We start from the raw sequence: 25136 nt of genomic DNA on the forward strand, positions 1-25136 counted from the left end.
CCACAGCCCCCCGGGGCCCCCTGCTTTAGGACTTCCACTTGGCCTGTCGCTGCAGTCTGCAGCCTCTGCTCATTCAGCCTCTTCCTACGTGGCTATGCCCCAACACCCAGGGAACCCCGAATCCTCTGGTCTCCGTCTTTGGGGCGCTCCCGGCTCCTCCAAATCTGATGAGCTTCCCAGTTACATCCTTTCCCAGCACCCAGCCTTCTATGTGGGTAACGTGTCTCCATCATTAGCTGCCTGAGGACGGGGGCCCGTCTGTCCTGCTCCCTGCCGTGTCTCTGGCCCCTAGTAGGAAGCCCGGTACACAGACAGGACTCGGCAAATATTTGCTGAGTGGTGACTGGATGATTCGGCCTACTCTGTTGCTCTGGGCGTCCGCTTCTATTTCCTGCCCAGTCTGAAGGGCTCCAAGCTGAAGCTGGACTCTAGACCAGGGGCAAGTGCCTACAGCCCCTTCCCCAGAACCCAGCCCTTGCTCGCTCCACACTCAGGCCTTGGCCTGGGCCTACTCTATGTCCGAGAGGCCACAGGAGGCCTCGAGTAGCTGCCCACAGACTCTGCAGATCCCACCTTAGAACAGCTGTCAAGTTTTCAGTTTCTAGAGTAATTCTGTGTGCCCACCTCCCTACCCCATATCTGAGACACAACAGCCACCCAGTGGTAATTTTTCTAAACTCGTTTATTTTATAGCAATTGTCATGATTAGAGAAGTAAATAACACATTTAAAAACCTTCTCAGGGCCAAAGGATGCCAGAGTATTTACAAACACATGGTGGAGGAGGATGGCAAGACAGGAGGGTCTGGGGCTCCAGGGCTGGGATTCCACCCCAGCCCTGAGCCAGGCCTGGACTCTGATGCCAACCACCAGGACTGTCCCACCGGCCACAGCATGGGCTCCGGTAGCATCGGCGGGCCTGGTGGGAGACCCTCTAGCTGACCTGTGGCCCTGCCTCCCGCCCACGGGGCTCCCCACACCCCACAGGCCAGCTCAGAGGGGCCTCTGGGAAGCACCGAAGGACAGGGGACCATGTGGGGGGCACAGGGGCTGGAACAGAGGTCGGGGATGACCCAGCCTGCCCGGGGTGGGACAGAGACAGACACACACACACACACACACACACACACACATACACCTTCACAGAAGAACCGCAAGGGGGGAGTTTTTTGTGTAAGATTTTTATCTTCTAAGTCTTCACGTCTACGTTGTTATTAATTTTTTGCTATTTATTTTCTGTTTCTTCGACAGTGACATAAACTGAGGTAAACATCTGTGACCAACACCTCTCTTAAGTGGCAAAGGGTCCCAACCCGACCAGCAGAGGCGGAGGCAGCAGCAGTGGGCCCGGACAGGGAAGGAGCAGACCTGGTTCTGGTTCCGCTTCTGCGTCGGGCCGTTGCTGCCCCTTTGCCTCTGAAACAGGGGCTGGGCTACAGAACTACGGTCACTTCCCAGCTCTAATATCCTAGATACTACGACAAGGGAGAAACTCCCACACAGGATCTTAACAGAGAGAGAGAGAGGGTGCACGGCAGGGATGTCTATGTGGAATCTCGCTTCCTTATTATTGCAGGAGAGACAGGATGTCGAGAGGCCTAAGGCAAAAGGAGAAGTCACGGCTGGGAGAGGCGCCCAGACGGCTCAGGAGCTCCAGGTGAGCCGGGGGCAGTGATGGGGGGCCTTCTCGGAGACTTGGCCCTTGGTGGGAGGAGGGGTTTGCTACTTACCTGGCATGTGGAGGGCCCCAATGCCTGCTGGGAGGTGGGTCTCGAGAGGGGCGGGCACACCGAGGAAAGGGGTCCAGGCCCTGGGGCAGCCGCACGCTGTTTGTAAACTGGACCCGGGCAGGGCAGGGGGACCTATAGCCCTTTTGCGCACTGGGAATGAGAGGTGAGTAGAGAGGTGGGGGCTCCAGGCCAGAGGGTGGTCAGGGCCCCCTCTGGTCAGCCTGGCCATCAGGGAGCCCCCTCAAATGGCCTAGAACCCCAGGAGGGACCTGACAGGAGTGGCCCGGGACGGTGGATGGGGCACTGCCAGGCAGAGGGAGCAGCCTCACCCACGTTGAGGTTATTGCGGGGTCCCGGGCCTCCACAGAGGGCAGGGGTCATGAGGGGGCGCTGGGTGAATCCATTTTGCTGCCTAAGGGCCTGAACCGACCTGCAGGTGCCTCCTTGGGGATTCCCTGAGGGGTGTGGTGAAACGCAGGCCTGGACGGCCTCTGGCAGCTGCCTGGAGAGAATCCTGGGGGTGGGGCGGAGTCACTGAGGCGTCTGGATGCAGTCACAACACACAAGCCTCCACGCACACACGTGCACTCTACTCACGCTCACACCACACACACCTGTCACATACTCACCCCCCTCACATTTCTACACCCCCCGTTCTCATACCTACAGCAGCACACTCCAGTGCCAGAAACTTAGGCATGGAGATGGGGTCAGCCCGAGGCGGATGTGTTCTACCCCAGCAGAAACCCAGGAGGAATTCCTGGCACATATCACCTCGCTGTCTGCCAGAAGCCCAGGCCTCTGTGTCTGGGCCGGGGTGGCGAGGATCGGAGAGGTGCCCTGGGTCTGGAGAAGGTGCAGCCGGCAGGCGAAGCTGGGCCGGCCCTGGGCTCTGCACTCCCTCCCCTGCCCTAGGGATGCAGTGGCAGCTGAGGCCCCTGCCCCGGGACCCCTTCTGTCCAGGAGTTGTCACAACAATCCCTGGGGAGGAGGGGGGACGCTACTAGAGCCCCACCTCTCGTGGCTGTGTGGCCCCAGACAAGTTGCCCTCCTGGTGGGCTCAGTGTCCTCCTCGGGGGAATGGGTTGTGGGGGTCACTAGATTCTCAGGGGCCTGTCTCTGCACACACACACTTTTGCAACATCCAGACATTTGCTACATTTTGCAGGGGACTTGGCCTCTCCCCTCCAGCCTCCCAGGAAAGGGGCAGGATGCAGCAGAGCAACATCCCTGCCCTCAGCTCACCACCCTCCTCCCAGCCAGTGCCCCGGGCCCTAAGCCCCTCCTCTGCCCCAAGACTTCAGTCCCTTTCTGTGCCCAGGGTTGGGGGTGGGCTGAGGGGGGTGCCAGGAGGGCAGGACCTGGGGTGGGACTGCGGGGTGACCTGCCAGGGGGTGCAAAGGGCCAGGAGCAACTAGTTAGGGTTCCAGGGTTCAGGGAGGTGTTGGGGAGTCCGCCTGCAAGCTCCTAGGTGTCAGGGGGGCCTCTGAATCCTCTCGTCTGTAGGGCTTGGCTCCTCTGGGCCAAGCCCCTGCCCCACAGGCGGGGCAAGAGGTCTTTTGGTGGCTATCTCACCAGCCCCCCGCCGCCCGGGCGCCTGGGCCGGCGTCCCGCCTAGTCTACCACTACTCCCTCCGCCGCTGCGGGGGCTGCTCGGTTTCGCCGCGGCCGCCACCCCGGCTTGGAGCGGGCCCAGCGCGGCTCCCGCGCCGGCCTGGCTGCGTGCACGGCGCCCCGGCCCGAGGGCGGCGGGGGCGGCTCAGACGCAGATCTCGATGGCCGTGGCCAGCACCACCTGCCCTTTGCTCTTGTCCGGGCGGCCGTCGGTCCTGCCCGGGGGCGCCGGGGGCGCCAGGCCGGCCTCGGGCACCGGCACGGGCACCGGCACGGGCACGGGCCCGACGGCGGGGGGCGCGGGCCGGGAGCCGCTGCCGCTCTCGGTCAGCACCGTCCGCTTGAGCGGCGCGGGCGCCTCGAGGCGCAGCGGCCCGGCGGCCGGCAGGCGGTCCCCCGCGGCGGGCTTGCGCGCGCGGTGCGAGGGCCGGCGCCGCAGCTCGGACGTGAGCTCGTGCTTGAGGAAGCGGAAGACCTCCTTGGCCGGCCCGCGGCGCTCGGGCTCGAGCGCCAGGAGCCGCTGGAACATGCGCAGCGCGGGCTCGGTGAAGCGGCGCCACTGCGACGGCAGCCCCGGCAGGCGGCCCCGCTGCCAGCGCACGAACTCCTCGAAGAAGGCGTCGGCGCCCGAGGCCGCCTCCCACGGGAAGTTGCCGGTGAGCACGCAGAAGATGAGCACGCCGAAGGCCCACACGTCCACGCCCGTGTCCACGGCGAAGCCGTCGGCGCGGCCCGCCTGGCACACCTCGGGCGCCGTGTAGGGGATGGTGCCGCTCACGCGCTTCACGCGGCAGCCCACGCGGCGCGTCATGCCGAAGTCGGCCAGCTTCACGCGGCGGCACTCGCGGTCGAACAGCAGCACGTTCTCGGGCTTGATGTCGCGGTGCACCAGCTGCCGCCCGTGCATGAAGTCCAGCGCCAGGCCCAGCTGCTGCACGCAGCGCTTCACCGTGTCCTCGGGGAGCCCCACCTGGCGGCGGGCGGGAGAGGGCGCTCAGGGCCTGCACTGCCCCGACTCGGCTCCGTCTCTTTCCGGGCCCCGCTCGGACTCAACTTCCAGGGCTGCCCTGGCCCCACTCCGGCTGCTGCCGCTCTCGTCCCACCCGCGGCCTGGGCCCTGCCCCCGATCCGGGCGCCGGCTGCACGCCCCATCCCACCTGCGCATCTCCGGCTCCTCCTCTGGCTGGGCGGTTTTCACCCCCACCCTTTTCCCCAGTAACTGCAGCACCGACCAGTACTGAGCGCCCACCGCGGGCCAGGTGCTGTGTTAAGCGCCCTGTCCTGCACTGTCTCATCAACTCCTCACAGCGGCTCCTGTTAGCCCATTTCCCGTAGAGGGACGCTGAGGCTCTGAGAGGCCTTATCACTTACTGAGTAAGCGGCAGAGCAGATTCGAGCCTGGCACTGGAATCCTCCCGGCACCCTCCTCACTCCAGGGCACGTCCTCTGGGAAGCCTCTGATGGCCCTGCCGCCTCCCCTCTTCCGCTCCCACCCGTTCCTACGTAGCTGCAGAGGAGGTGCTGTTGGACTTCATCCCCTCACCCTGGCTGCTTCCTTCCCGGTGCTTATCTCAGTCTGTGACCTGGCTTCTTGCATGTCTGTTTCCCCCACTGGGGTGAGAGCAGGACCTGTCTTGTTTACTGTGTCCCCTCCAAACAGTGACTGGCATACAGTAGGTGCTCAGTAAATACTTGTTGATTAGATGAGTGACCTGGCTCTCACACTCGGGGGCCCGGAAAACCATCTCCCCTCCCTCAGCCTCGGCCCCAAGTACCTGAGGAGGAATGATGTCAAATAGGTCCCCAGCGGGCGCGTACTCCTGCGCAAAAACGTAGCAGTCCTCCGTCTCAAACACCACGTCGAAGACCTTGATGATGAAGGGGCTGGAGGAGAGGCTGTTGGTGATGCTCACCTCCCGCAGGAAGTTCTTCAGCTTGGTTTTGCTCTTGTTCACAAACTTCAGCGCCATTTTCGTGCCTGATGGGGCAGCAGCAAGGGCGGTGAGGACCCCTCTGCCTGTGCTCCTGCACCTAACATGTACCCATGTCTGTCTGCACGGTCTGTCCTGGCCACAGGGCACGATGGGGCCCCAGTGGGCGTGACTGTCCTTGTCTGACAGGTGGGAAACAGACCCAGCGCAGGGACAGAACTTGCCAAAGGCCATGCGGCAAGTCAGGGGTCCACCTGGGCCTTCTGCACCGAGCCTGTAGCCCTCGGTGAGAAGGGCCTGCTGCTTCCTCCACCCTCTCCGGTTTTCTTCCTGACACACTCTGCTTATTTCTCGTCTGTCTCCCCAGCTAGAACGCAGCTCCCAGAGCGCACAGTCCTTTGTCTTGCTCACTGCTGTATCTCCAGTGCCTACAACACAGTCCGGTGCACGGCAGGTGCCCAACAAATGTTTGTTAAATGGCTGAATGAATAAGACGGAACTAGACACTGGGAGGTGAAGGGCCTGCAAGGCACACGTCCCCGACTCTGTGCGTGGTGCACAGCTGGGTGACTACAAATGTGTGTCTACAGAGCACTTACACATCACAGCCCTGCCTGCAGCATTTCACATCCTTATAATGACCCCATCAGGTGGGCACTAATGCTACCCTATGTTACAGAGGAGGAAACCTAGGCACAGAGAGGTTAAATCACTTGCCCAAGGTCCCATAGCAAGTAGCAAAGCTCAGGTGACCCCTGTCCAGTGCTCCTCGTGCTGCCCTCAGTTGGCACAGAGCCCCCACCCCAGGTGTGAGCAGCTGTGGGCATTCTGGCAGCCCCTGTCCCTGACTGCTGAGTGGGCACTGCTGGGAGCCTACAGTATGGGGATGGCATCAGGCTCAGAAGTTAAGCAAGAAGATTCTGGAGCTGAGGACTAAGGTCTCCTGCTAGCTCAAACCCTCTGTTGACCTTGGCTGAGTGAATCTCTCTTGGTCTCAGTGTCCTCCTCTAAGAAACGGAAAAGGCCATAGTGACCTCACAGGGTCATCTCCCACTCCTCTCTAAGCATGCTGTCCTGTTCCCCAGGACCCAGCCTCAGTTCTGTGCATCTCCCCAGGGTCAGCTATCACGGTGGGGATTCCCCCAGGGATTCCCCAAACACCAGGCCAGCCCTGACCTCTCCAGAGCTCCAGAGGTCCCAGGGTGCATCCCCTTGGCTGTTCCAAAGGCAGCCACCTTCCAGTCTGGGGCTCTGCCCAGATTCCTCCCTTGTCCCATCTGCCTACTCTCCTCCTCTGGGCCGCTTCAGGCTGTATCCTCTCCACCTGGACCATTGACTCGACCTCCCTGCTGGCCTCCTGGCCCCGGCAGAGAGCACCTGAGAGCCCCAGCCAAGTCCCCGCCCAGCCTTCAAACCGGCCACCCTGCAGACACTCACCTGTGCCCTTGTAGGCCACCAGGTCGACCTTCCCGTAGGTGCCCTTGCCCAGCTCCCGGACAAGTTCGTAGTGCTTGGTGACGTCGCTGGCAGCCAGTGTGCGGAGGGTCAGCGCCTGCATGTCTTCGGTGAGGAGGGGCACGCCTGCACCCAGTCCAGGGGTGGCCCCTGGCCCACAGCAGGGCACGGAGTGGGGCGGGTCGGGCTCTGGGCAGCCCACGCTCATCTTCTCCCTGTGGGGGGTATGGCACAGAGTGTGAAACTTCAGGCCAGGGCCCCCTCCTCCCTCCCAGTGCCCAGGATCCCTGAGCTGGGCCCAGACGCCAGCCCCAAGATGACCACGAGGGGGCGACAAGCATCTTTGCTGCATCGCCTTTACCCCAAACTTCAGGGCCAGACCTGAGCAAGTGCTCCCTGGAGATACAGTCACTGCCCCCTGCCCCCCACTTAAGTACCACCGGCCTGCCTCATGCCATCATCCAGACACAGCGTCAGGCGTGATACAGACACAAAAACACGCCATATACCAAGTGTGCGCATTTACCAGCTGTTTGCCAGGTGCTGTTCAGAGCCCTGGGGACACAGCACTGAACAAACGGACAAGATTATCCCCCTCATGAGACTTACGTTCTAGAGAGGAGACAGACCATGAGCACAGTGGACGCGTGAATTATATACTGTGATAAAGGTGATATGGGCTGTAGAGAAAATAAGGCAGGGATGGGGGGGCTCTGAGGCAGGGGTCACAGTATCAGATACCTCAGCCCCGGGGTCTTAGACAACAGCAGGACAGTGCAGATACGGCCACAGACCCACCCCAGCCTTCCCTACCGCAGCTGCTCAGGCACACACAGCTACAGCTGTGCTCCCAGGGCCCGCCCGGCACCCCCAGACACCAGGACAGAGCGTTTGTCCCACAAAGACCCAGCCCTCCCCCGCCCCACCCTCCACATTCACAGCCTGACCCACACCTGCAGGGTCCACACAAGCTGGGGTGGGCTTCCTGGATACACCCACCCCTCAGGGGTACTGAGTTTGTCTCCAGATGGTGTTGGGGGTGCGGGAGCTGTAGCAGGGAGAGCCAGGCCTGGGTGACAGCGCCCATCTGGGGCCTGCTTTTGTCTGTCTGACGGGGGAGGGTTGGCCGGGGAGCGAGCCTCCAGGAGCAGGTGCCCATGTGTATACGTCCGTGCACGCACTGCAGAGGCCTCCGTGAGCTGCCTCCGGCCGGGGAAGCCTACCTCCTGTGCACCTCCTCAGCCCTCCGCTCGCTCCCTTATACCTCCAGCCCCAGGTGTACCAGCCAGCATGCAGCATCCCCAGCCTGCCCCTCTGCCCCCACCCCACCAGACAACCATGGCTCTCCGGGAGAAGCACAGACTTGGAGCCAGATGGCCTGGGTCTGATTTCTAGCACTACGACTTCCTAGCTGGATGTCCTTGGGCAAGTTACTTCATCGCTTTGTGCCTCAGTTTCCCCACCTATAGAAAGGATATAATGTAATAGTACCTTCTCCCTACGGCTGTTGTGAGGATGAAGTGAGTTCATAGATGTGAAGTGCTCGGTGCCTGGCACGCAGTAACTAGCGCTCTCTAAGGGTCAGGTGGGATGTGTTCTCCCTGGCACCATCTGCATTCTCTCTTGTGAGCATGGCTGGAGGCTGGGGGCAGGGGTGAGCTCCCATGAGCCCCGCCCCTCTCCCCGGGGCAGCCGCTCCCCTTCCAGGCCCAAACTCTCTTCTCCTCCTCTGCCTTCCCCTTCCCTCTCGGCACGACCCAGCCTCCCACTTCACAGGGAGAGGAGGAACATCAGGAGGGAACTTCCTGGCCTCCCACCCAGCCCCACACGGAGCTCCATCTGCACGTCCGCCCAGCTGGCTGGGGGAGCTCAGCGCCTCCTCCCCTCCTCAGCTTTGGCTCCGCCCCTTCTGCTTCCTCAAGATCCGGCTCCCCATTCAGCTCCCTTTCCCTCCATTCATGAACAAGCCTGATTCTGAGAGGACCTTGCCCCACAAGCTACTGCCTCTCTTCCCCTAGTGTGTTCAGTCTGAATGTGTGCCAGGACTCATCTGGAATGCCTCATGCATGCCCTCAGAGAATCTAGTCTGTAGCTTGGACCAGCCCATTTCACAGACCCCGAGGGAGGCATGGGGCCAGGCCCACAGACAACCGTGCTGCTTCCCCTCCCTTTGCCACCCTCAGTGTTGAACCCAGCCCTGCCGTGGCACCTGTCGTCAAGTCTCTATGTAGTCCGAGCTCCGGGCCGGACAGCACTGGGCCCCTCTTGCTGCAGCCACCAACTGGGCTACAGTGGGTGACATCTCCCCACAGCAATCTTTCCCTGGTTTCAGGGCTGGGAGGGGTCACCTCCCCCAGCCTCTGTCAGAGGGTCCCAAGGGAGAGAGCCAGGCCGGCGATCCACTTTGATGCAGCAGGGGAGGTGAGGCGGCCTCGGGCCCTTCTGTGGAGGCTGGGGCCATCCCCAAGGGATATGATGGGCACACACTCTCTTTGCCTTGAACTCTTCTCCTGCCTGCCAGGGAGAGACGCTGGGCTGCTCTGCTGACCTACTTCTCCTGATGTGTGTGGACTCCCCGAGGGCTGCTGCGGTGGGCGAGCCACGTGTGTGCAGGCACATGTGTATACACGTGTGTAATGCTCCCACTTCGGGCTTTGGCCCTGCAAGGTCACTTCAGGCTGTTTCTGCGTCCCCTGAAAGCTTGACTGGCAGCAGCAAGTTGCTAGAAGCCCTTCTTCCCTCCCTCCTCTCCTCCCTCCCCCAGGGACTGTTGGGTGCCTGGCTTGTCCCTGCTGCTCTGGCCTCAGAGTTGCCCTGGGCTGGGTCAGGGGCACAGCCACAGTGGGGGTGGGTTTGAGCCCTACATTTGCCCCCTCACCTCCAGCTTCAGCCCGCGCTCTGACCACTGCCCTGCACTGCCTCTCCACAGCTTTAACACCCCTCTCCAGTCTCCTCCACCATCTTGCTGCCTGCCTTCACCTCCCCTTGCCTCACACCCCATCTCCAGTGTCTCATTATCCTCAGGGTCCACTCCTCCAAGAAGCCCTCCCTGCTGTCCCAGGTGCCAATTCCTGTCTCTGGGGGGCCCCAGGATTCAAACAAGGTCTGTCTGTCTCTCTCTTAGGGCCCCTGTTGAATATCTTGTGGTGGTCTCAGCTGTGTCCCTGTCTGTCCCCATCCACAGGCCAAGAGCTTCCCGGGGTTGGGGCTACATCAGGTTCCACTCTCCTTCATCCCTTCCCTTGGTTCCTAGGGTCCAGTTTTGGGGGTCCTCCCTATCGCCCCCTCCCTCCTTCCCAACCTTCCTCTACTTGCAGGCCTCTTCTCTGCCGGGTGTCAGCAGGAGACAAGGAATTAATCTGCACGCCCGTCCCCGCTGCTGTGTCATCCCCCAGGTACACAGCGCCTCTGACCCAGTTACAATGCATGTGACTTAAGAGGCGCAGTGGGGAGTGACAGAAACGGCACGGGCCTTGGGGCTCAGTAGGCTTGGCCTGGATCCTAACGCGCGCCACTTTTTAGCTGGGTGACCTTGAGCAAGTCATGTCACTTCCCTGGGCCTCAGCCTCCACATCCGTACGATGAAGAAAATAATAATAGTGAAAATAACAGCAGCAGCAGCAGCGGCAGCAGCTAACACTTAAATCGTCCTTACCATGTGCCAGGCCCATTCTAAGGGTGAAGCGGCTCACCCTCGCGACTCTCTGGGGTGGCATGATTGTGATCCCCGCTTTAGGGGTAAGGAGAGGGAGGCGAGGACTCAATAACTCACAGAGGTCATACAGCTAGGGCTGGGACTGGCTCCGAAGCCACGCTCTTAACCACAGTGTTTTCCCGAGTCAGAATGTTGGAACATCTCATCCAGATGCCTCAGTACCCAAGAGGGGAAACCGAGGCCCAGAAGAGGGCAGAGCCTCAGCCGAGGATGCACATGCATTCATCCAGCTCGTGTGGAGAGCTGACTGGGTCCAGGCACGGGTCCGGGTGCTGCACATGTAGAACTCACTGACTCCTCCATGCGGTAGGTACACCAGCTTTTTTCAGGTGGGGCTCGAGCCCAGAGTGCAGTCAGACCCATCTGACCCACCGAGTGTTGAAGGCATTTATGTCTGGCATCAGTGGGAACTTGATCATTATCGTCACCGCCTCCACTTGAAGGAGCAGCTGTGGACTTGATGGTTGTGAGGTTCCCAGCACCAGGCGGGGGGCCCCTGGCTGACCTCCGTTCGCCCTGCGCAGCCGCACGGCATTGGTCCACACTCAGGCTGACTGCACTGCCCCAGGGGACTCACATTACTTGCACCTCAGGTGTGTGTCCTCACTGGCCCCGAGGGAGGCCCTCGATTTCCTGTCTGTGCTGCTGAAGGCAGGAGGGTGTCACCCAGTCTTCACGGCAGCACTCGTGGCTCTGACCCTGTGGGCTGGGTCTTCCGCCTCATGCTGGGAGGCCCACTGTGGTGCGGGCAGGATTTCCCAAGCAAGAAGCAAGACTGAACCGCCCACCACTTCCTGTTGGCAGGTGGCTTGAGTGGGTTCCACCCTTATGAAAACTACCCAATCACCCCCCCCCGCCCAACACACACAGTGCCAGCTTGGCAAAATTTCACTCACTGAGTCCTCACAAGTACCCTGAGAAGGGGGCAATATGCTTCCTATTTTTTAAGACAGCTGAACTGAGGTATAATTTACATACCACAAAATTCACCCACAGTAAGTATATAATTCAATGATTTTAGTAACTGTGTAGAGCTGTACAACCAGTGCCACATCGAGCGAAGCTGTCTGTTTTACAGATGAAGGACAGAGGCCCGAGAGGTGGATGTTTACTGCGGTTGTGGCAGAGAGAGCCAACTGCCCACCAAAACTTTGCATTTCCTCCTCTATGGTACAGAGCCGTTGCTGGAGGGCCGCTGTCAGCAAGGACTTTCTTGCCTCCCTTGTACCCAGGTGTGGCCGTGCGACTGGTTCCCCAGTGGAATGTGAGCAGAAATGAGGTGTTGCTGCTAGGCGGGGGCTTTTCAGAATGGGGAAAGGGCTGGCCCCGTGGCTTAGCGGTTAAGTGCGTGCGCTCCGCTACTGGCGGACCAGGGTTCTGATCCCGGGTGCGTACCGACGCACCACTTCTCCGGCCATGCTGAGGCCGCGTCCCACATACAGCAACTAGAAGGATGTGCAGCTATGACATACAACTATCTACTGGGGCTTTGGGAAGAAAAAGGGAAAAAAAGGAGGAGGATTGGCAATAGATGTTAGCTCAGGGCCGGTCTTCCTCAGCAAAAAGAGGAGGATTGGCATGGATGTTAGCTCAGGGCTTATCTTCCTCACAAAAAAAAAAAAAAGAATGGGGTGAATTTCTCTCCTCTCTCCTCTTCTGCATACTGGCTTGATGCAGAGGACCCCTGGGTCCCCTGGGTGTGGGAGGCCTCCTGCTGATGAGGATTACTTGCTGTGCGTTTTATGTGAGCCAGGAAACTTCTGTTGTGTTAGGGTGCTGAGCCATAGGGGCTTATTTGTTACAGCAGCTGGTACCACCCTAACTCAAGGGTCACATAGCAAGTAGGCAAAAGAGCTAAGATTTGAACCTCAGTGTGCCAACTGCTGGAGTGTGGCCAGAGAATGTGACCTGGACGGTGATAACACTGGCAACCAAGTGACAAGAATCCAGTTACAGGAGTAGGTGGAGGGTGGCCAGCCTGTAAAGAGAAGGGAGTCTGCTCTTCTCCTGTCTTGTTTGAGAATAATAATACTGATGACTGTTTATTGAGCATTTACCATATGCCAGGTGCTGGGCCAACACTGCGGACTAAATCATTTGACAATCACAAGTCTGGGAGCTGGGTGCTACTGTTATTATCCTCATTCTACAGAAAGGGATACTGAGGCACAGATGGGCTGAGTAACTTGCCCAAGAGCGAATAATTAGCAGAGCTGGGATTTGAACTCAGATCCACAGCTCTTATCACTGTGTCCTGCGAGGCTCCTGAAGGCAGATGCAGGCAGAGAGCAACTCAAAATGAGAGTGTTCTCATAGTCGCAGCAGGGAAGAAGTGCCGTCTCTGTCGCTGGGGTAGAGAAGCAGAGACCCGAAGCCCATCCTTGGGGAATCAGTGAGGGGCAAGGTGGGACCAGGTCAGCCAGGCCTGTCTTACTCTCACTCTGGGATTCTAAGGTTCTCCGTCCCCAGGCCCCGGTCCCCTCCCTCAGGTCACTGGACCCATGCCATGCCCTCAGCATAGGCAAACCCCAAGGGTATCCTTAACAAAGCCCTGGACTTCTGCTGCTGCTACCAGAGAAGAGACACCTTCTGACCCTGGGCTGCAAAGCTGGAGGACACAGGCCTGGAGCTGCTGGGGGCCGGCTCTGACACCGTCAGGGAAGAGCCCACCGGGGAATGAGGCCACAAGGAGATAAGCAGCACTGGGAGATGGAGCGATTTCAGAAGACTCAAAGCACCTGGATCCAGGCACGCCTAAAGCCAGTCAGATTCCTGAATGATTGTTTCATGAATCAATACATTTCCTTTTTGACTTAAGCCAGTTTGAGTTGAGTTTATGTAACTTGCAACCCAAAGATTCCACACAAGCATATCGACTCGAGTCCAGGCACTGTCCTGGGTGCTGGCATGGGGCAAGTAGGTTAGAGCGATATGTCAGATAGAGTATGAGCCTACAAGTCAGGGAGGCAGAGAAAATAAGGACTCAGATAACCAGAGGCCAGGAAGGCAATGATCAGTGCTCTAGCATTTCCAAGGAGGGCACTGACAGTGAGGATGAGGGTGGCTTCCTGGAGGTGACACCTGAGTGGGCCTTGAAAGGATTAACAATCCAGCAGGAAACCCAAGAGCTCCTTGAAAGCAAGCCCCATGCCTTAATCATCTTGCTATGCCTAGCACTTAGCCAGGGTGTGACAAATGCTGGTGAATGATTCTTCCCATGTTTGGGAAGTCTGTAACTTTTTATATCCTGGCTTTCCTGAATGTGACCCTGCAGCACACAGCTGTTTTCCCAGAGGCCTGCGTGAGGTACCATTAGCCCCATTTTATAGATGCAGAGGCTGATGGCCAGAAGAGAGCAGCCACTGCTCAAAATCATGGATGAAGCCAGTGGCAGGGCTGGCTGGAGGCCAGCGTGTCTGCAGGACAAGGTGCTGTCTCCCTCCAACTGCCCTGGCCCCGAGCACGGCAGAGATGGGGGTGGCTGCGAGTGACACTGGTCACTGTGAACAGAGGGGCTGGGGTGCTGTGATGAGAATGATGATGACAATGACAGCTAAGGCTTAGGGAACCCCTTTATGTGCTGAGTGCCTCACAGATATTAACTCATCTAGTCCTCACAACCTCCTATGACATGAGGACTATTATTCACCCCAGTTTACAGATGAGGAAACTGAGGGACAGAGCAGTCATGTTACTTGATCAAGATCGTCCAGTAAGTGGGAGAGCCAGGATTCAAATCCAGGCATAATCACTCCAGTGTCCAAAAGCTTCACTACCATGCTTCACTGTCTCTAAAATGATATAGTAAAAATTATCACTTATTTTCTCAATATGCCAATGCTTTACATTGCTGCTGCCATTCAATCTTCACAGCAACTGCCTTTTACAGATAAGGATGTGGAGGCTTAGAGGGGTTAAGCAACTTGCTCAAGGTCACTCAGCTGGTGAGGGGCAGAGCCAGGGACTGAGTCTTGAACTTCCCCTGCTCTATCGCCCCTTCTCTACTCTGGGTTTCTGGTTTGCAGCCCAGGCCTCCTCCAGCCCCACTGCCTTCAGCACCACAGGCATGGACAGCACCCAGGCCGGCCCAGCACTAAGAGCAAGGCTAGGAAGGCCTGAGGAGGCTGGGCAGCCAGGATGGAGGAACCGCCACAGTGGGAACCCAGGCGCCCAGGGCTGGAAAGGTACATATGGATATACTGCCATTTATTTAACCAAGCCCCTGGGGACAGACACTTGGGTGGTGTCCAACCTTTTGCTACTTACTACAAACAATGAGTAGCCTTGTACATAAGTCATTCTGTAGTGTGCAGGTGTATCTGTATGATCAATTCTAAAAATGGGTTGCCAGGTTAAAGGGTGAATGCGTTTGGAATTTCTGTAGAGTGCTTGATGTCCCCCAGAGGGCTGTGCCACTGGCCCTCCCCCAGCCCCTAGGAGAGGGCTGCTTTTTGGTGGAACCCAGCAGCTGCCTCCAGCTCCCTTGCCTGCTCTGCGCCTCGTATCACTTTGTTTAGTAAGCTACTTTGAAATGGAGGAAAATAAGAATAGGGTTCTCATTTGCTTATATTTGCATAAAGTAACTCTGGAATCAACACCAGACATTAATAAAGGTGCCTGACCACCCTCAGCATTCACTCCTACTGGTCTGAGCCATCATCGTCTCTCAGCTACCACAGTAACTTCCTAACTGGTCCTCTGCCCCTCCCCAACAATTTCCTCTTGACACAGCGGCCAGGGAGCCGTCAAAACCCAATTGGATCAGTTACTTCCCAGCTCAACACCCTCCACTGGTTCCCATCTCATTCCAAAGTCCTTAATGGCCCTCAATTTACCCCCTGACCTGTCTCCTCCCTCCCTCTGCTCCAGACACACTGGTCTCCCTGCCGTTCCCCCAACAGGCCAGCTCCCTGCCCCTAGATATCCACATGGCTCGTTTCCTCCAAGTTCTCCTCAAATGACACCTTCTTAACTAGGGCCACCCTCCCGCACTCCCTGCATCCTGCTCTATTTTGTTCCCCAGTAGCGCGTATCACTTTCTAACACGTTATACAATTCACCGACTTGTGATCTCTATTGTGACTGTCTCTCTTCCCCACTAGAACTTAAGCACCGCAAAGGCAGGGACTTTGTCAGCCTGGTCTTGTTCACAGCTCTATCCCCAGCAACTGGCACAGTGCCTGGCACATAGCAGGCACTTAATAAATATTTGGTGAATGAATGAACAAATGAATGTCTGGGGAGAGGAGTGGGAACTGAGTGAACAGAGGCAGGGCAGGAATTAAACTTTTCACTAGGTACAATCCTCTTGAGTCTGGGGAGTAAAAGGAACCAGATGTGGTTGAGGGTCCAGCCAATGCCAAAGGAAAGTGTGAGGGGAGGTCATGCCCACCCACCCAGGCTCGGCACCCCAGGACTGGTATTCCCTGAGAGGAGCCAGAGGAGGAACGGTCCAGCTTGGTTTCCCTGAATTCCTACAGCGGGCCAGCCCATGCTCAGGAAGGTGGGGGCATCTGGGAGCCCCCTGACACCCACCCCTGAGCAGAGCCCTCCCTCCATGTCCCCAAGACAGGTGCCCCCATTTGGCTTTCTGCTGCTCTAAGCCTTCTCTGAAAGGTGTCACCGACCCTCACATTTGTTTACCCCAGTGCAGAAACCTGTTCACACGTGGGCTCTCCTATTTGCTGCCAGGGAGTGGGGGACCCAGAGCCGGGCCCTCTGGCCCCAGAGAGAGGCCTGTGAGGTACTTGGAAGAGCTCTGGCCTCAGCTGCTGGTCCCCAGGGAGCCCTGGCCAGCCCCCCTTCTCTTCAGTTTTCCAGTCTATGAAATGAGCTATCCAGTGGTTCTGATCCCTCCATGGGTCACCAAAGGCTCCGTACCCTCTCCCCTGAAAAATGTCCCCAGGCACCACAGGCCCCCTTCTACGGACAACATCAGGGGGTCAGGGCCCGGGGAGCCCACAAGAGACTCCAGATAAGGTCTCTCCTTCCTCTTGGTCCTCTGACACAATATAGACTCCACCAAACATGATACTCTGGCTCAAAAGGAGCAGGAGGAGGAGAATATTCTCCTCTTTCTTTGTCGTCTTCCCCTCAGGGTGCAAATTCTGGCTCCATCTCTTCTTGCTGTATGATCTTGGGCAGCTGAAGACTTGGTTTGCCCATCAGTAAAAGGGGGCTGAGAATGCCCATTTAACATGGTTCTTAAAGTGTCTGGCACAGAGCAGATGCTCAGTAAGAATTTGCTGGACAGAGGGGCCTGGGACCGTGGTTCTGTTGTGGACTCTATACCATCTTGAGTATTCTCACTGTACCTTGGTTTTCTGTGCTGGAAGTGGGGGCCACTTTGGCTCTGCTAAATCTCACCCCCTGAACCTAGAAGCCACCCGCTTAAGCCAGAGGGACTTTGGAGATCCTTTGACCCAGCGCCTGCATTTCCCAGGTGAGGAGACTGAGAGGAAGAGCTGAGACTTTCCCACAGTCAAGCAGCAGAAACTGGAAACAACATTCTTCCCACCACCCTCCCCACCAGGGGCAGGCTGGGGTTCCCCTTGCTGCAAGGCTCCACTTCTGGCTCTGGCCTCTGCCTCAGCCTTCCCTCCCAGCTGGCACAGTCTGCCCCTTCCCCGGGGCACATCCTCAGTGGTTATTAATAGCCTGTGATGCTGTCTGCCTGCAGCTGGTGCCCGGAGCTGGAACAGGCTCTCCAGCCTCTTTTCGCCCTCCCCAGACAGGCCCTGTGGGGAGGTGGGAGCCCTGGGCCTCACCCCTCCCAGCCTACCAGCGGGCCGGTGCCTGGGGCAGACCCTGTGGGCTGGCAGGAGGCAGGAGCCTTATTGCCTGTGGGAGGCAACTCGGGGTTGCCTCTCAGGGCCTGGCACTCGGGCTGGCTTCAGGAAGAGTTTGCTCAGGTCTGGGGTTTGGAGTGCGTCTCACTCAGAGTGAAAGCCTGGTCCTCGCCGTGGCCTCCAAGGCCCTGCACACTGTTGCCCTCCTTCCCTCACCCCTCCTCTCCTGCCCCTCGCCCCTTCCCCACCACTCTGCAGCCGTGCTGGCCTCCTCACTGGTCCCGGAGCACACCAGGCACAGTGCCCCGTGCCTCTGCCAGGAAGGCACCTCCACCACGGTGTCCACACGCTTGCAGCCTTCTCAGTGGGGCCTTGCCTGACCGCCCACCATCTACAGTTTCATTCCCGACCCCCGGCCTCTCCTCGCCTCTCCTTCCTAACCTTTATTACTGTTGCCTCAAAACTAGAACGTAAGCTCCAGAACTAGAACCCCAGCACTCGGGGTTCATCAACAGGAGTGGAGGGTGGTCGCCTGCCACTGGCTGAGTGGGCCAAGGGCCTTGGCTGGGTGTCCACCAGTGGACAGGTGGTGGTCACTGGAGAGATGAGCCTTCTCAATCACAGCCCTCGCCTCTTCCCAGAGGGATGGAACAGCGGGTGTAGCCTAGCTTAGGAGCCTGGAGCCGACTCAATAACATTTCTAGACATGAGGCTTTGGGTAAGTCACGTACTCTCTCTGTGCCTCTATGTCCTCATCAGCAAAACGAGGATCATAATGCGCAGGTTAAAGGACTGCTAATAATATCCACATTGATGAACCATTTAAAGTATAAGTACTTTGTATATATTGACTCATGTAAACCTCACAACCATCTTAGGAGAAACTGCTATTACTATTCCCATTATATTCCCTAGAGGTCAGGACATTGAGACTCAGAGAAGGAAAGATTAAATGACGTGTCCAGTGTCCCACAGCAGGGAAGGGGCTTAGAGATAGCTGTCGGGCTCCAGAACATTCAGTTAATATATGTTGAGCTCCTACAGCGGGCTTGGCACTGTTCTCAGGTCTGGAATACGTTTGTGAACCAAATAAACAGCCCTGCCCTCAAGGAGCTTACATTCTAGTTTTGAGGCAACAGTAATAAAGGTTAGGAAGGAGAGGCGAGGAGAGGCCGGGGGTGGGGAATGAAACTGTAGATGGTGGGCGGTCAGGCAAGGCCCCACTGAGAAGGCTGCAAGCGTGTGGACACCGTGGTGGAGGTGCCTTCCTGGCAGAGGCACAGGGCACTGTGCCTGGTGTGCTCAGGGACCAGTGAGGAGGCCAGCACGGCTGCAGAGTGGTGGGGAAGGGGCGAGGGGCAGGAGAGGAGGGGTGAGGGAAGGAGGGCAACAGTGTGCAGGGCCTTGGAGGCCACGGCGAGGACCAGGCTTTCACTCTGAGTGAGACGCACTCCAAACCCCAGACCTGAGCAAACTCTTCCTGAAGCCAGCCCCAGTGCCAGGCCCTGAGAGGTGGAGAGAGACAGCCTGAACCTGACCCAGCTTGCACTCGGAGACTCGGAGCCCAGCCCCCTGCAGCCTCCCTCTACTGTCCTTGGGGCAAGGTTGAAGGAGGAAAAAGGGAGGGAAGCTTTAGGGTCTTCCTTAGAAGACTCCCCGTGCTGCGGCTCTCCTGTCGTGGCCCCATGTGAGCAGAGAGGTGGGGCCAGGAAGGCCAAGTGCTGTGTTGGGGCCTGCAGCTGTAGCCCCGGTCAGGTCCTGGCAGGTCCCTCTGGCTGGCCTTGCTCTGTGAACTGTGTGTGAGTATGGAAAACGGGTCAGAACCTTCCCTAAATCCTAGATATGGAACCTGACTAAACACCTTCACCCTGAGCCTGCATTTTTTTTTTTACCTGTAAAAGTGGGGCTAACGTTCCCTTTCTGCTCAGGGCTTTTGAGGACTAATAGTAACAGCAAACCCTTAGTGGGTACTCGATGCCACTCACAGCACTTTACAAACATTCATTCACTTAATCCTCACTATGACCCTCCAAGGCAGGTACTAGTACCATCTACCTTTTTGTAGATGAGGGATCTGAGGCACAGAGAGCTTAAGCACTTTGCCCAAAGTCACACAGTGGGGTCGAGAGGTTGTATTTTTTACCACTAATCCATATTCACTGCGGGCCCCACTGCCCCTTCTGGAGACACCTGGGGTCAGGGCTGGCAGGCACGTGAACTCTCAGGATGGGAGGATATCCCTGCAGGCCCATGGGCCCTGACTTGAGAGACTGGGAAGACTTCCTGCTATGGTGGGGGGCCCAACAGACCGGTGGAGCTGTCCTGGGGGCGGGGATTTGTGTAGCCTCTTGGGGTGGCCTGACCTGGAGAAGGATGAGGCAGCTCTGTCCTCTCCAGCCCCCGCCCTTGCCCCTCAGGGCCATCCCAACACCTAGAAGCAGCTGGAACATTCTCTGCCTTTCCCGGGACTGGCTACCATCACAGGGAAGGAGAGCTGGCGCAGTCACAGTGGCTCCTCTGGCCTGGACCAGCTTATTCGCATACCCGGCGGGGTGGGGCAGAAGCAAGCAGAGCAGCCACTTCAGTAGGCACTGCTACAAGTGCTTTCTCTGTAGTGGGTTCATCTGGTCCTCAGCACAACCCTAGGAGGTAGGAGCGGTTATCAGCCCCATTCTACAGCAGAAGAAACTGAGTCCCACAGGACAACTGCCCTGTCCAAGGTTATGCAGCTAGTGAATGGGGGAGGAGGGATCGAACCCAGGCAGTTTGATGCACGTTTCACACAAACCTTTGGTGGCTCCCAGAGCTGGACTCAGATCCTGGCTCTGGGGTTAAGTGGTGCTGTTCTCAGCGCCAAATGAGAAAGTGATGCCCAGTGCTCGGCATGGAGCACTTGACATGGAAGAATGTTCCACTGTTCCTTCCAACCTTGATATTACATGGCTCCCTGAGTGGAGGCTGAGCTGAAGTCTGGACCTGCCCTCTCCAGACTGTGGCCAAGCTACTGGGGGGGGGGGGATGGGGGGCTGGGAAGTGCACAGGAGAGGGGAGGGCTTTAACTGGCCGCTCCAGGCCTAACTGCCACTGCTTCCTGAGACCCCGAAGGGACCAGGGGAGGAGTGGAGGGAGTGGGGCTGTTGGAGACGCTGGTCCTGACTCTGGCCTCAGGCCCATGCGCCTGGGGCAGAAGCCTCGGGGACTCCCTCCAGCAGAAGCCTGAGGTGCCTCACCTAGAAAGGAGAGCTGGGAAGGAAGAGGGCCTCAACTACAGAACTACGGCCAGACCTAGACCCTGCCCTTCTGGATGGGGTTCTGGAAGGGCCCTCACAGACCCTCAGGCTTGAATCCCACCCCACCCCCATCCACAGCAGGGGCATGCTCTGAGCTCTTACACACCATGCAGTACTGCCTCTCAGGCACCCACTTCCCCTTTCACAGGACAGCAGAAGCCCTGTGGCCCTCCAGACTGGCTACAGGAAAACCAAGGAGGCATTACCACCAAGGTTTAGCCACCCATTCACCAATGCCCCTCTTAACAAGAGCCAACAGTTATTGAGCACTTTTCACATGCCAGACCCTGTCCTAGGCCCTTTTCATGCTTTAGCTCATTGAATCCCCTGACGACCGAGGTAGGTATTATCCTTGTTTTCCACATAAGTAAAGTGAAGCTCAGAGAGGTTGACTGACTTGTGCGAGGTCACACATCAGCTAAGCGAGATTCAAACTCAGGCGAAGTCCAGAGCCTGTGCTCTCAACCATGAGGCTCTGCTGTCTCCTTTGACCTCGGGCTGCTTGTGGACCTTCACCCAGGAAGGCGGCACCCTCCCTTCCAGGGCCATGCCCAGTGGCTGGGGCCCAGCAGCTACTTGGCAACACCTATTGGTTTCATTAATGTTTAGGGAATGTCAATATTTTTGAGTGACTTCTGCAGCTAGGCCCCCACCTCTCCTGCTTGATCAAAACTCAGAGCAGCGTGGACTCAGTCCTAGAAAGTTCGAACAAGGAGGAACAAGCTGAGGGAACCTCTAGTCCAAGTCCTCTCTGACATAGGTAAACCGAGGTCCAGAGAACAGTCCTTCCCCAAGAGCCCTCAGCGAGACCTGGGCCTAGAAACTTGGACTTTTGCTCCTGGGCAAATGGGACAGTTAAAACAGGTTTTCAGTGTCTGAATCCTTCTAGCACAGGGGAGGGGGCACAAGACGGGGGGGGGGGGGAGAGTGAGAAGTGGGACTAGGCTAGAGATGCTCTGGCTGGAGGAATTCAGGCTCACTTCACCACCTCACCCTAAAGACCCCCAAGGGATGCTGCCCCGTGCGTGTCCTAACTTGGCCCTGGGGGAGACAGGGAACGCCCATGTGCACGAAAAACAAACAGCCGAAGGTTACCCACTGAGCAAACATTTCGTGGTCTCCACCCTCTGCCTGCAAAGCCAGATGCCTATAGGAGGGGCCTGCAGGTCACGTAAATGAGTGAACAGGCCAGGTGGGGCCTGGAGCGAGCTGGAAGCCGAGGGAGGTGAGCTGGAGACCTGTCTAAAGAAGGTGGGCATTCTCCGGCTCTGGCCTGGGGTGGCCACATCATCTGATTTTTCAAGAGGATCCAAAAATCAATATTTGTATGTAAAACGGTATATATTTTTAGCACTGGCAACAAATGCAAACATGAGAAAAACACTGTTTGGATCAACAAAATGCGTCTAGAAGCTGTATTGTTACATGTGCTGTACAATATGCCAGGCTCTGGGTAGACAAAGCCCAGGCAGCATGGACGAGACAGACCTGGTCTGTCTCCTGGAGCTCAGGGTCTGGATGTGGAGACAAACTCTCAGAGCACATGTAGACATGTGCCACCGTCTCCAAGCCACGAACCCATCCACCACTCCAGGTCAGCTCTGCACTCTGTGCCAGCCCAGGTCAGATCAAAAGGGGAGGTGGAGGCAGAGCGCTGCTCCTGAGCCATCCGGTCGTGGAGCTTTTGAGGGCGGGAGACCAGCACCTGATGGAGGGAGGGAGTTAGGGGACGTGGAGGAGAAGAACCAGAAGTAGAGAATGGGGGGTGAGGAGCGGGAGATGACACTTGGGAGATGGTTTGGGGCCATACTGCAAAGAGCTTTGTGCTTTATTCCAGACTCAGTAGAGAGCCACTGGAGGTCAGTGAGAAGGGAGGTATTTCTCTCTGTCCCCCTCTGGCCTCTTGATGGTCCTCCCTAGTCACAGTGACTCAGATCTCTGCTCTTTAGCCTCTCACTCCACTTCCCTGCCTGGGGGTTGAAGAACAAGGCCCTGGGCTCTGGGGAACCCACCGGGGAAAATGAACTCCTCCAGAGATAGAGAGGACACACCTGGACGCTTCTCGCCGCCCAACTGCAATCCACATCCACCCGCGGCCGCAAAGAGTGGCTCATTCTGTCCTCTCTGGGAGATGCCACACGCTTGCCCAAGGTCACCCAGTCTTCAGGGCAGCTGGCTTTCCCACAGTCTGTGCTGAGCGGGGCTGCCTCGACTGTCCTTGAATTTGCAGAAGGGGCTGCCAGAGGTCTGGCCTGGAACGCCCCCAACCTCTTCTCCCACTGGTCACATCCTCCCCCTTGGGTCAATGCCACCAGCAGGTGGGGTGGGGGCACTTGGGAGTGGGAAGAGGGGAGCAGAGGAATTGGCTGCCCAGGCTCAGGGACCCCAAGTCTGCAGCAGGATGGGGATCAGGTGCCTCAGGTGTGGGGTCAGAACTGGTCAGCTGGGCCTAAGCTGGCTCACCTCAACCGGACCAACCAAGCATGGCCTGGGCAAATCGAGAACAGCCCAGGGATGCAGGAACAGGACAGATCGGGATGAAGTGGGAAACAGGACCTTGACTCCTGGTACATCACAGACACTAGCTAAAGGTTTGCTGAATGAACAAATAAGCAAAGGAACTCCTGGTGGGGCCACCTGTGCCCAGATTCCTGGCTTCCTCAGCATCACTGCTTGCCTGCAGAGGGGTCAGAGAGAAGAGACTGGGGGGAAACCCAGCAGCCCAGAGTGTGTTCCCTCGGCATGGTCCAGACCCTTCTCAGGATCTCTGATCCAGAATTTCAGGGTGCAACATCCTCTGGGCTTCTCATCTTCCCAGGAGCTGTAGGGCCTGGGATTCAGGACCTCACTGTGGGCCAGGCTAGGGTACTGCTTTGTATACCGCCTGGAAAGCTAGAGAGAGAACCTAGAATGCTCCCTTGGTTGTCCAGAACACACTGACCCAACCGGAGGTTTGGCCCCGGGTGTTCTGGAGATCGGGAGGAGAGGGGAAGGCCTTGCCCTTGGGGCACATGGGGACAGAAAGGCGCCCTGACCTGACCTCGCTTCTGCATCCAGACTACCTCCCCTCCCCAGAAACCAGCGCCTCTCTTTGTTAAGGGCTTGCCCGCTCGCTGTCCTGCCAGGAGCACAAAGTACGGCCTGGGTGAATTCTCCTACTGTGACCTGGGCTGGGGGGTGGGGGGGGCCGTGAGTCACAGGGAAAATAAGGGATTCCCATCCGTTCTCTCAAACACACTCCTTCCCTGCCCTCGCACAGACAAAGACACACACCCAAAGCCCCAGCCATCACCCTACAGCCACACACTGCGGGCCCCTCACCTGTGGACACCCCCAAGTCTTCCCCTCCCAGGGGGAACTTCACTTGAGCACTCAGCCTGGCCCCGGGGGAAGCGTATGTATACTCCAAGGACGGAGGATCCAACAGCTCCAGGCTCACAGTTTTTGAGGGGGACTCTCCAGCCTCTTCCCCTCTCTCTGGGGCGAAAGGAGCTCTGCCACCATTTCCCCCTGGGGCCAGGGAGCTGCGCCCAAACCCCAGGGCCAGGGTGTGGGGTGGGGGAAGGGAGAGGAGGAGGGGGCGGCTCCTCCAAGCGAGACACAAAGAGACGTCCTTCAGCCTCGGCTCCATGGCGACGCTGGGGAGGGGGCAATGCGCACCCAATACTTCCTTCCCCACCTACAGGGCTAGGGACCTCGGCGGCCACTTACCTGCTGCCCCTCACCTGGGCCCGGCTTACCTGGGCTGGGGCCGCGGGGACGCCGCGGCAGGAGGCCTGGGCGCCGTCTCGCTTTTCGTCAGCCCGGCCCGGGGGGCTCAGGGCGCCACGACCATGGGCTAGGATGAGAAGGGCGCCGCGACGGGCTCAGTCGCTCCGGTCCTGGAGCTTTGGGGGGGAGGGGGGACGAGGCCTCTTGCTGGTGAAGGATATCTCTTGCTGTCCTCGGGTCCCTAGATTTGGGGGTTCTGTGTACCGGAATGGGGGGATCTAGGACCCCCTGATCTAGGGGTGTTCTGAGCTAGGTCTTCGTGTCTTGAGGTGTGGAGTTGTAATGACCAGGATCTTGAGAAGGGGTCCCCGCAATCCCGGACGGGGGGGTCACTGCGTTCTAGGTCTTGGGGGGCCCAGACTGAAGAGGGGGAGTCTTCGCGGTACCGTAGGGAGGTCGCTATCTTTTGAATACGGAGGAAGTCTCCGCTTTCTCCGGCTGGGGAGTCGCTCTGTGTTGGACCTGGAGGGGCCTCCCCGCCTTCCTGGGGGTTTCTGGGTCCTGGAGGTGGTGGGGGATCCCCGCGCTCTCCAGCCTCGGGGGGCTTGCTGAGTCCCGGCCACCGGCAGGAGCTGGGAGGAAGCCCTTCAGCCGCTGGGGGGCTCCGTCGCCGCCGCTACGAGCAGCCCGGCCCTGCGGTCCCGGACCCCGGCCTGGTCCGGGCTCTGGCTGCGGCTCCGGGTCGCGCTCCGCCTGGTGCTCGGGCCCCGGCCCCGGCGCCCGCCTGGGCTGCGCTCCATCGCGGCATCGCGGCTCCGCCCTCCAGCCCGCGCGCACCTGCCCGCCCGGCCCGCGGCTCCGCCCTCCGGCTCGCGCGCCGCCGCCCGCCCCTTTGTCCGCCCC

At 58.5% G+C, this 25136-nt stretch overlaps 1 protein-coding gene across 3 annotated transcripts; it reads right to left on the reverse strand.

The window, feature by feature from the left end:
* Positions 1–649: 649 nt before the first annotated feature.
* On the reverse strand, positions 650–25053 carry SBK1 (SH3 domain binding kinase 1). 3 transcript variants are annotated; one of them, XM_058569783.1, is made up of 5 exons: positions 24263–25053; positions 7339–7409; positions 6712–6944; positions 5119–5321; positions 650–4313 (listed from the first exon to the last, which is right to left on the reverse strand). In XM_058569783.1, exons 2-5 carry the CDS (start codon positions 7359–7361, stop codon positions 3489–3491), a joined length of 1284 nt encoding a protein of 427 aa, XP_058425766.1. In that variant the 5' UTR covers positions 7362–7409; positions 24263–25053; the 3' UTR covers positions 650–3488. The 3 variants fall into 3 exon arrangements, with proteins under 3 accessions (XP_058425766.1, XP_058425765.1, XP_058425767.1); XM_058569782.1 differs by lacking the exon at positions 24263–25053 and adding an exon at positions 8221–9415; XM_058569784.1 differs by lacking the exon at positions 7339–7409.
* Positions 25054–25136: the final 83 nt, after the last annotated feature.

Source organism: Diceros bicornis, chromosome 26 (assembly GCF_020826845.1).
Source record: "Diceros bicornis minor isolate mBicDic1 chromosome 26, mDicBic1.mat.cur, whole genome shotgun sequence".
Taxonomy (NCBI): domain Eukaryota; kingdom Metazoa; phylum Chordata; class Mammalia; order Perissodactyla; family Rhinocerotidae; genus Diceros; species Diceros bicornis.